The sequence below is a fragment of the Pygocentrus nattereri genome, chromosome 19 (assembly GCF_015220715.1).
Source record: "Pygocentrus nattereri isolate fPygNat1 chromosome 19, fPygNat1.pri, whole genome shotgun sequence".
Taxonomy (NCBI): Eukaryota; Metazoa; Chordata; class Actinopteri; order Characiformes; family Serrasalmidae; genus Pygocentrus; species Pygocentrus nattereri.
Genome location: NC_051229.1, coordinates 220,835 through 232,665, shown reverse-complemented (window position 1 = coordinate 232,665; position 11,831 = coordinate 220,835). Strand labels below are relative to the sequence as shown.

Below are 11,831 nucleotides of genomic sequence, written 5' to 3'. Positions count from 1 at the left end.
AACATATATCCATGTTCTGATGATGGCACTAACACCTTAGATCTAAAACTTGGACTACTTGATATAAGATCATTAAACTCTAAAGCAGTCGTCGTAAATGAAATTATAAGCGATCATAAATTTGACTTTTTCTGTCTTACTGAAACGGGTTAGACCAGATGAATATTCAGCTTTAAATGAAGCCACGCCTACAGGCTATAAATATGCACATAGGCCAAGATTATCAGGCGAGGGAGGTGGAGTCTGTATAATATACCAAAATACTCTCGATATCAGTCAGAAACAATGTGACGCCTTCACTTCCTTTGAGGTCCTCTCTATTCACGTCACAAATCCGGTCACAAAAAAGACGTTTTCATTATTTAACATTTACAGGCCACCAGGGGGCGACTCTGAATTTATAAAAGAATTTAGTGACTTCGCTGCAAACCTGGCTGTGTGTAATGATAAAGTAATAATTGTAGGAGATTTTAATATTCACTTTGAGAAGGTAGACGACCCATTAAAAAGGGCATTTACCTCAATCCTAGACTCTGTTGGTTTTACCCAAAATGCAGCAGGGCCTACACACGACTGTCGTCATATGTTAGATTTAGTTTTGACACGACGTCTTAACATAGACAAGCTTAATATCTTACCGCAAACCACAGTGATCTCCGACCATTACCTAATTTCATATGAGCTACGACTGAGCCATAATATATATACGTCCCCTCGTTATTCAACAAAGCGCACAATAAAACTGTTTACTGCCCTACAACTTATAGAAAATCTCCCAGAGTTATCAACCCCAGTCTCCACTCCATCAGACCCAATGGAACTAGATTTATCAAATCAAATCAAATCAAATTTATTTATATAGCGCTTTTTACAACTGATGTTGTCACAAAGCAGCTTTACAAAAATGGGAATCACAGCACAGAGAATCAGACAAAACACTGAACATAATATACAGAATATACAGAACCCCCGTGAGCGCTGAGGCAAGGAAAAACTCCCTCAGAGCTGGAGGAGGAAGAAACCTCGGGAGGACCAAGACTCACATCTAAAGGGGGGACCATCCTACCACTGGTCAGACAACTTATAAGTTAAACATTGAAAAGTCAATTTTACATCCACGCAGTTCTAATATTTACTATTTTACTACTATAATATTTACTAATTTACTAACCAATTATTTAGAAAATACCTTCAGATCCACTTTAGAAAATGTGGCCCCACTTAAAATAAAAAGAATAAGGCAGAAAAAGCCCCGTGGTACAACGATAAAACCCGGACCTTAAAACAAACAGCTCGGAAATTAGAGCGGAAACGGCGTCAAACCAAGCTGGAAGTGTTCCGCTCTGCCTGGAAGGACGGCCTTATAGAGGATAGAAATGCTCTCACTGAAGCTCGCTCAGCATATCTGGCCTCGCTGATCGAGAATAATAAGTATAATCCTAGAGTTCTGTTTAATGTGATTTCCCAAATCACACAAAATCAGGCAGGTAATGAACCAGAAATCCCAGCAACTCTCACCAGTGAAGTTTTTATGGACTTCTTTAATAATAAAATTGATAATATTAGACAACAAATTCAACCCACAGTATCAAATCCAGCTTGGCCGTCATCTGACTTGGCTGATATAGAACAAAACACAGCTGTAGAAAAGAGCCTGGAAACCTTTTACCCCCTCCCACAGCTGGAGCTAGAGAAGATTATCTCCTCTGCAAACTGCACAACCTGCACACTCGATGCAATTCCATCAAAATTACTCAAAGAAGTCCTGCCAGTTATTATAAACCCTATCTCAACTATAGTAAACTCGTCCCTTAGTCTGGGCCATGTACCCAAAGCTTTTAAACTAGCAGTTATCAAACCTCTGATCAAGAAACCAAATCTTGATGTCGCCGTTTTGTCCAATTACAGGCCTGTTTCTAACTTACCGTTTATATCAAAGATCTTAGAAAAAGCTGTGGCCCAACAACTTAGTTCATATCTACACAAGAACCATATATATGAAAAATTTCAGTCTGGATTCAGGCCACACCACAGCACTGAGACGGCTCTAGTTAAGATAACTAATGATCTTCTTCTTGCCTCTGATCAAGGCTACATATCTCTCCCTTTTTATGTACAAACAGATAGAATGAAACTAATTCCCTCTCCCTGCTTTCTCTCCGAGTATACAACTGCCCACATGTCCGGCTGGACACTGAAGGACGACGACTGCCGAGCCCTCCTGCTGCCCACTTCAGACCAGCTGCCCACGCCCAGCTACCACCACCTGCCTTGGACGAGCTGCCCACCCTACACGGATGTTCTCATGGACTCCCAGCTATTCCTACTACTAACACTACTGCTTTTAATATTAGTAGTATAATAACTCTGTAGGTAGTCTGACCAGAGGAGGACGGGTCCCCCCTGGTGAGCCTGGTTCCTCCCAAGGTTTCTTCCTCAGCTCTGAGGGAGGTTCTCCTTGCCACTGTTGCCCCTGGCTTGCCCACCGGGGGGTTTCTGTACATTCTTACAGTCCTGTTAAAACTTTGTCTTTTCTGAAATTCTGCAAAGCTGCTTTGTGACAACATCCGTTGTAAAAAGCGCTACAAATAAATTTGATTTGATTTGATATATTGTGTGCGTAGTGTGTGTGTGTGCGCACAGTGTGTGTGTATTGTGTGTATAGTGTGTGTGGGCATAGTGTGTGTATAGTGTGTGTGTGTATTGTGTGTATACTGTGTGTTTTGTGTGTGTATTGTGTGTGTAGTATGAGTGTGGTGTGAGTGTAGTGTGTGTGTGTGTTTCTATAATGTGTGAATAGTGTGAGTGTAGTGTGTGTATTGTGTCTATAGTGTGTGTGTGTATTGTGTGTGTATTGTGTGTATACTGTGTGTATAGTGTGTGTGTAGTGTGTGTATTGTGTGTATAGTATGTGTGTGTCTATAGTTTGTGAATAGTGTGAGTGTAGTGTGTGTGTGTGTTTGTGTGACTAGTGTGAGTGTAGTGTGTGTGTGCAGTGTGTGCAGTGTGTGTAATTGTGTGTATAGGGTGAGTATCGTGTGTGTGTCTATAGTGTGTGAATAGTATGAGTGTAGTGTGTGTGTGTGTGTGTTTCTATAGTGTGTGAATAATGTGAGTATAGTGTGTGTGTGTGTGTGTAATTGTGTGTATAGTGTGAGTATCGTGTGTCTGTGTGTGTGTGTCTATAGTGTGTATAAAGTGTGTGTGTGTGTGAGTGTAGTGTGTGTGTAATTGTGTGTGTAGTGTGAGTATCGTGTGTGTGTCTATAGTGTGTGTGTGTGTTTCTATAGTGTGTGAATAGTATGAGTGTAGTGTGTGTGTGTGTTTCTATAGTGTGTGAATAGTGTAAGTATAGTGTGTGTGTGTGTGTGTGTGTAGTGTGTGTGTAATTGTGTGTATAGTGTGAGTATCGTGTGTCTGTGTGTGTGTCTATAGTGTGTGTAAAGTTTGTGTGTGTGTGACTATAGTGTGAGTGTAGTGTGTGTAATTGTGTGTATAGTGTGAGTATAGTGTCTCTGTGTGTGTCTATAGTGTGTGTAAAGTGTGTGTGTGTGTGACTATAGTGTGAGTGTAGTGTGTGTGTAATTGTGTGTATAGTGTGAGTGTAGTGTGTGTGTAATTGTGTGTATAGTGTGAGTATAGTGTCTGTGTGTGTGTGTGTCTATAGTGTGTGTAAAGTGTGTGTTTGTGTGACTATAGTGTGAGTGTAGTGTGTGTGTAATTGTGTGTATAGTGTGAGTATAGTGTGTCTGTCTGTGTGTGTGTCTATAGTGTGTGTAAAGTGTGTGTGTGTGTGACTATAGTGTGAGTGTAGTGTGTGTGTAATTGTGTGTATAGTGTGTGTGTAGTGTGTCTGTGTGTGTGTGTGTGTGTCTATAGTGTGTGTAAAGTGTGTGTGTGTGTGTGACTATAGTGTGAGTGTAGTGTGTGTGTAATTGTGTGTATAGTGTGAGTATAGTGTGTCTGTCTGTGTGTGTCTATAGTGTGTGTAAAGTGTGTGTGTGTGTGACTATAGTGTGAGTGTAGTGTGTGTAATTGTGTGTATAGTGTGAGTATAGTGTCTGTGTGTGTGTCTATAGAGTGTGTAAAGTGTGTGTGTGTGTGTGACTATAGTGTGAGTGTGTGTGTAATTGTGTGTATAGTGTGAGTATAGTGTGTCTGTCTGTGTGTGTGTGTGTGTGTCTATAGTGTGTGTAAAGTGTGTGTGTGTGTGACTATAGTGTGAGTGTAGTGTGTGTGTAATTGTGTGTATAGTGTGAGTATAGTGTGTCTGTCTGTGTGTGTGTCTATAGTGTGTGTAAAGTGTGTGTGTGTGTGACTATAGTGTGAGTGTAGTGTGTGTGTAATTGTGTGTATAGTGTGAGTATAGTGTCTGTGTGTGTGTCTATAGTGTGTGTAAAGTGTGTGTGTGTGACTATAGTGTGAATGTAGTGTGTGTGTAATTGTGTGTATAGTGTGTGTGTAGTGTGTCTGTGTGTGTGTGTGTCTATAGTGTGTGTAAAGTGTGTGTGTGACTATAGTGTGAGTGTAGTGTGTGTGTAATTGTGTGTATAGTGTGAGTATAGTGTGTCTGTGTGTGTGTGTCTATAGTGTGTGTAAAGTGTGTGTGTGTGTGACTATAGTGTGTGTGTGTGTGTGTGTAATTGTGTGTATAGTGTGAGTATAGTGTGTCTCTGTGTGTGTGTCTATAGTGTGTGTAAAGTGTGTGTGTGACTATAGTGTGAGTGTAGTGTGTGTGTAATTGTGTGTATAGTGTGTGTGTAGTGTGTGTCTAATTGTGTGTATAGTGTGTGTGTGTGTCTATCGTGTGTGTGTGTGTGTCTATCATGTGTGTAAAGTGTGTGTGTGTGTGACTATAGTGTGAGTGTAGTGTGTGTGTAATTGTGTGTATAGTGTGAGTATAGTGTGTGTCTATCGTGTGTGTAAAGTGTGTGTGTGTGTCTATCGTGTGTGTGTCTATCGTGTGTGTAAAGTGTGTGTGTGTGTCTATCGTGTGTGTAGTGTGTGTGTGTGTCTATCGTGTGTGTGTGTGTCTATCGTGTGTGTGTGTGTGTCTATCGTGTGTGTGTGTGTCTATCGTGTGTGTAAAGTGTGTGTGTGTGTGTCTATCGTGTGTGTAAAATGTGTGTGTCTATTGTGTGTGTAAAGTCTGTGTGTGTGTGTGTGTCTATCGTGTGTGTAAAGTGTGTGTGTGTGTGTCTATCGTGTGTGTGTGTGTGTGTCTATCGTGTGTGTGTGTGTCTATCGTGTGTGTAAAGTGTGTGTGTGTGTGCGTCTATCGTGTGTGTAAAGTGTGTGTGTGTGACTATAGTGTGAGTGTAGTGTGTGTGTATTTGTGTGTATAGTGTGTGTGTAGTGTGTGTGTGTGTCTATCGTGTGTGTAAAGTGTGTGTGTGTGTGTGTGTGTGTGTACCCTGTTGAAGTCGTGAATGATGTTGGCAGCATCGTTGTTGCTGAACTTCGGGACGCTGATGTGCTCGTAGTTCTCCTGAAGGAAAATCCCCACATTCTCCTCCAGCTCCTCGGCTCCACGCTGCGGGGTGCTCACAGCGTTCTCATAGAGAACATGGCATTGGAACCGACTCTGATCCGGAGCCTACAACAAAATCATCATCATCATCATCATCATCACCACCATCATCACCTCCTACATAATCATCACCACCACCATAAGCATCAATATCACCATCATCATCATATTGGCGTGGTCAGGTGTATGATGAGGTGTGGTCAGCTGTGTGATGAGGTGTGGTCAGTTGTGTGATGAGGTGTGGTCAGCTGTGTGATGAGGTGTGGTCAGTTGTGTGATGAGGCGTGGTCAGTTGTGTGATGAGGCGTGGTCAGCTGTGTGATGAGGTGTGGTCAGTTGTGTGATGAGGCGTGGTCAGGTGTATGATGAGGCGTGGTCAGATGTGTGATGAGGCGTGGTCAGGCGTGTGATAAGGTGTGGTCAGGTGTATGATGAGGCGTGGTCAGATGTGTGATGAGGCGTGGTCAGGCGTGTGATAAGATGTGGTCAGGTGTATGATGAGGCGTGGTCAGATGTGTGATGAGGCGTGGTCAGGCGTGTGATAAGGTGTGGTGAGATGTATGATGAGGCGTGGTCAGATGTGTGATGAGGCGTGGTCAGGCGTGTGATAAGATGTGGTCAGGTGTATGATGAGGCGTGGTCAGATGTGTGATGAGGCGTGGTCAGGCGTGTGATAAGGTGTGGTCAGGTGTATGATGAGGCGTGGTCAGGTGTTAGTACCTGTGGTATGATGTAATAGCGATAGATGTAGACAGAAGCGTAGATGAGGCTGCAGGTGAAGACTATTAGCGCAGTGGTCAAACAGCAGAGTCCACTCAGAGAGGAGCGAGATTGACCGGGCCATATCGGCTCACTCTGCACCTGGAGGGCATGGGGGTGGGGGTGAGCAGATCAGAGGAGAGAGGTTCAGTGACTGACCTGTAATCAGTGCTGGAGCTGCCAGTCGAACATATTAAGTTTGATTTTGGTTTTTGTTTCCAAGGTAACAGTGGAGTTAATATAATGCAAATAAAACACTCAGAGCTAGTCATGTGAAAAACTAAGTACACCCCCTGAAATGTTTTTTCACGTTTTGAGCCCAAAGTAGGGTTTGGACTGTGTTGCTGTCAGTGACTGTAAATCTCCACTTGTAGAAGATTAATGACTGATTTCAAGTCAGGATCCGGAGCAGATATCTGACGGGTTCCTCCAGGATGTTCTCTAATGGTGCTCGAGTCATTAGCACCTGATTTCAGTCAGAAGTAGTGATATATGTAGGGTGCACTTACTTTTTCCACATAAGGAAACCACTTTAGAACACTTTCAAAATAATAAACAGCGGAAACACATTAATAAAACAAGCATGAGTGAACTGTGGAATATGAATCTGTGATGAAGCTGACGGCTTTAATGTTGCCTGATGGAGGAAACACAGTAAGATGGGTAACACAGCCTATTAATCCTGTACTATAAATGGGTTATTAAGGCTTTATATGACACCCAAAATAACTTATAAATCCAGCCCTGAGCGTGTAGATTTGCTATTAAGTAGTATAAAAATTTATAAGGCATATAAGGCAATACAGTTCATAACCTGAAAGTCAGGTTCCATAACACACTACAATATCTATTCATAAGAACACTGGACACACTGAGGTCATAGAGTTATAACCCTTTCATTAGAGGCTTTAAGTAAAGTGAGATTATTAAACCTGTTAATTCAGAATATAAAACTCACCCAGTTGTGGTCAATAGCCAGTTTACTGGGAAAACACATCACACCCGTCCTCTGTTCTCTTCACTGGCTTCCCATCTCTGCCAGGATCGAATACAAGGTTTCCCTCCTCACCCACCAGTGCATTTACTGCAATGCGCCTACGTATCTGAAAGAACTCCTGACCCCACTGACCTCATCACGATCCCTTCGTTCTACAAACACAAATCCCCCCAGAACTAAACTCCGCACCATGGGGGACCGGGCCTTCTGTTCTGCTGGTCCTCGCTTATGGAATGCTCTCCCTGACCATCTGAGGGCGCCACAGTCGAGTGAGAGGTTTAAAAAAGGACTTGAACCCTTTCTCTTCAGCAGAACTTACAACCCGGGTCTTCCTGTGGAGTGTAAAGATGTTTTGTAGTAGTTCTTTGATTTCATTTAATTTTCACCAAATCGGTTTAGTTTTAATCCTCAGACACAGATTAATCTGGGCTGTACTGTCGATAACTGACCATGATAATTGGCCGTCCAGACCAGCAGGAAGGTATTCAGTCTGCACCTGATGGTAAAAACCGAGTTTAGCACGAGAAACAAACACACACATCGGCAAATCCATCAGTGAGCGACTCATTTCTGACCTTAACATACATAAAAATACAATAAACCCCAAAACACAGTGAGAGGATGAAGCTGAAGTCCCAGCGTGGCGTACGCTGATCTCTGTCTGTCCAGACCTGGGGCTGCCCAGGGGTGAGTTTAGGGGATACTGGGCTACAGACACGGGGCTTTTTCTGTAGACACAGAAGAAAGTTTCCCAGCTTCTCCCTCCGCGAGAGCTCCCGTGTTACTCAGTACGAGTTTATCACAGTACAGCAGTTATTATGGCCATAATACAGGATCTGGATCTGCTGTGATGCAGAAAATATAGCAGAAGCTTCTTATATCGTTATGAATGGATGTTATTATAACATGTTATAATCTGTTCTGAAATGAAATTTCATGTATGATTTCATGTATTTCACTTTATGAAGTCACATGTCACCACAACTACTTATAAGCCATTATTTAAGTTAATAAAAGGAATGATGTGTTATGTATGCCATATAACATCTCAAAGACGTTTACGAAGCGTTATTAACACAGGATTCATAGGAAGTGTTAGTGAAAATCATATTTCTGTTTATTTCAGTTACATAAAGCATGATTATGACGTTAACTTTGTCGCAATGCTTAAATGAAGACTTAACATCCCTGCTAAAAAAATACCATTAGAACCTAATCGATTTGCTTTCTAATGAAAACCGGCTTAATGGTTACTATTAGAGACTAATACACTGCTCAACAAAATAAAGGGAACACTCAAATAACTCATCCTAGATCTGAATGAATGAAATATTCTCATTGAAGACTTTGTTCTGTACAAAGTTGAATGTGCCGACAACAAAATCACAAAAATCATCAATGGAAATCAAACTTATTAACCAGTGGAGGCCTGGATTTGGAGTCACACACAAAATTAAAGTGGAAAAACACACGACAGGCTGATCCAACTTTGATGTGATGTCCTTAAAACAAGTCAAAATGAGGCTCAGTGTTGTGTCCGGCCTCCACGTGCCTGTATGACCTCCCTACAACGCCTGGGCAGCTCCTGATGAGGTGGCGGATGGTCTCCTGAGGGATCTCCTCCCAGACCTGGACTAAAGCATCCGCCAACTCCTGGACAGTCTGTGGTGCAACGTGGCGTTGGTGGATGGAGCGAGACATGATGTCCCAGATGTGCTCAATCGGATTCAGGTCTGGGGAACGGGCGGGCCGGTCCAGAGCTTCAATGCCTTCATCTTGCAGGAACTGCTGACACACTCCAGCCACATGAGGTCTAGCCTTGTCCTGCATTAGGAGGAACCCAGGGCCAACCGCACCAGCATATGGTCTCACAAGGGGTCTGAGGATCTCATCTCGGTACCTAATGGCAGTCAGGCTCCCTCTGGTGAGCACATAGAGGGCTGTGCGGCCCTCCAAAGAAATGCCACCCCACACCATTACTGACCCACTGCCAGACCGGTCATGCTGAAGGATGTTGCAGGCAGCAGATCGCTCTCCATGGCGTCTCCAGACTCTGTCACGTCTGTCACATGTGCTCAGTGTGAACCTGCTTTCATCTGTGAAGATCACAGGGCACCAGTGGTGAATTTGCCAATCCTAGTGTTCTCTGGCAAATGCCAAGCGTCCTGCACGGTGTTGGGCTGTGAGCACAACCCCCATCTGTGGACGTCGGGCCCTCATACCATCCTCATGGAGTCGGTTTCTAACCGTTTGTGCAGACACATGCACATTTGTGGCCTGCTGGAGGTCATTCTGCAGGGCTCTGGCAGCTCCTCCTGTTCCTCCTTGCACAAAGGTGGAGGTAGCGGTCCTGCTGCTGGGTTGTTGCCCTCCTACGGCCTCCTCCACGTCTCCTGGTGTACTGGCCTGTCTCCTGGTAGCGCCTCCAGCCTCTGGACACGACGCTGACAGACACAGCAAACCTTCTTGCCACAGCTCGCATTGATGTGCCATGCTGGATGAGCTGCACTACCTGAGCCACTTGTGTGGGTTGTAGAGTCCGTCTCCTGCTACCACGAGTGTGAAAGACCACTAACATTCAGAAGTGACCAAAACATCAGCCAGAAAGCAGAAAGGTGCTGAGAAGTGGTCTGTGGTCCCACCTGCAGGACCACTCCTTTATTGAGTGTGTCTTGCTAATCGCCAGTAATTTCCACCTGTTGTCTGTTCCATTTGCACAACAGCTGTGAAACTGATGGTCATTGATTGAATTGTTTAAGTGTTCCTTTATTTTTTTGAGCAGTGTAATTTCCTGGAGAACACCTTTAGATTGCATCACGATATCATCAATCTAGTAATCGAGCGTAATTGAGAGGTTAAACACACAAACACACACACACACACACACACACAGGTACACACACACAAACACACACAGACAGACACAAACACACTCAGACACACACACACTCACAGAAGCACACACAGACACTCACAGAAACACACACACTCACTCTCTCACATACACACAGACATACTCACTCAAACACAGAAACACACACACAAACACAGAAACACACTCACAGAAGTACACACAGACACTCTCACATACACACAGACATACTCACTCAAACAAGGAAACACACACACACTCACAGAAACACACACACAGACAATCTCACATACACACAGACATACTCACTCAAACAAGGAAACACACACACACTCACAGAAACACACACACAGACAATCTCACATACACACAGACATTCTCAGTCAAACACAGAAACACACACACACTCACAGAAACACACACACAGACAATCTCACATACACACAGACATTCTCAGTCAAACACAGAAACACACACACTCACATACACACACAGGAACACACACACAGTTGATGAGATTTTCAGACAATAACGCAAAAATAAACACTGCAAAGACGCTAAAATGGACTTATAATAAGAGGTCAATGCAATCCATTTAAGGTGGAACGGACTAGAGTGATTAAGTGTGTGTGTCTGTCTGCCCGCCTGTCTGTCTGCCCGCCTGTCCTGCATGTGAACGTTAACAGTTTAAACCTCATTCCGATCCGAAAACGGAAATAACGCTGTAAAACGCCTCTGAGCGTCAGACGGACTCGGCGCTGGGCAGCAGCTCTGAGTGACGAACACACACAAACACAGACGAGGCTCTGCTGACCGTCACAGCCAGCAGCGCCACCTCCCTCACCGCCATCCCTCCTTCACCTCCATCCCTCCTTCACCGCCATCCCCTCTTACCTGTCTGGGTATCTGATCTCCGTCTCTCTCCTCCTTCAGGGATTTGGGCGGAGGCTGGAAGCGGATTTTCCCCATGATGGCGGTGATGAAGATGAGGAAGATGACAGTGGAGTCAGAGAGACCTGACAGCTGCGAACACCAGAGGGCGCCAAAATGAAGGACAGTGAATGAAGCCAAATAACTAGAAACAATAATTTACCATGTTCATAATCAGTCATGCAGCAGATACTGAGCGCTGAGTGGTCAGTGTTACTGCTACTGAGAGCTGAGTGATCAGTGTTACTGCTACTGAGAGCTGAGTGGTCAGTGTTACTGCTACTGAGCGCTGAGTGGTCAGTGTTACTGCTACTGAGCGCTGAGTGGTCAGTGTTACTGCTACTGAGAGCTGAGTGGTCAGTGTTACTGCTACTGAGCGCTGAGTGGTCAGTGTTACTGCTACTGAGAGCTGAGTGGTCAGTGTTACTGCTACTGAGCGCTGAGTGGTCAGTGTTACTGCTACTGAGAGCTGAGTGGTCAGTGTTACTGCTACTGAGCGCTGAGTGGTCAGTGTTACTGCTACTGAGAGCTGAGTGGTCAGTGTTACTGCTACTGAGCGCTGATTGGTCAGTGTTACTGCTACTGAGCGCTGAGTGGTCAGTGTTACTGCTACTGAGAGCTGAGTGGTCAGTGTTACTGCTACTGAGCGCTGAGTGGTCAGTGTTACTGCTACTGAGAGCTGATTGGTCAGTGTTACTGCTACTGAGAGCTGAGTGGTCAGTGTTACTGCTACTGAGCGCTGA

At 44.2% G+C, this 11,831-nt stretch overlaps 1 protein-coding gene across 1 annotated transcript in view; it reads right to left on the bottom strand.

Moving 5' to 3' along the window:
* Positions 1 to 11,277, bottom strand: part of itm2ca (integral membrane protein 2Ca) — an 18,232-nt gene extending 6,955 nt beyond the window's left edge. Inside the window, exons 1-3 of the mRNA XM_037531088.1 lie at positions 11,053 to 11,277; positions 6,251 to 6,391; positions 5,414 to 5,596 (exon numbers count right to left, since the gene is read on the bottom strand). Coding sequence (XP_037386985.1) covers positions 5,414 to 5,596; positions 6,251 to 6,391; positions 11,053 to 11,127 — 399 coding nt within the window. The 5' untranslated portion in view covers positions 11,128 to 11,277. The remainder of the gene's footprint in view (positions 1 to 5,413; positions 5,597 to 6,250; positions 6,392 to 11,052) is intronic.
* Positions 11,278 to 11,831: the final 554 nt, after the last annotated feature.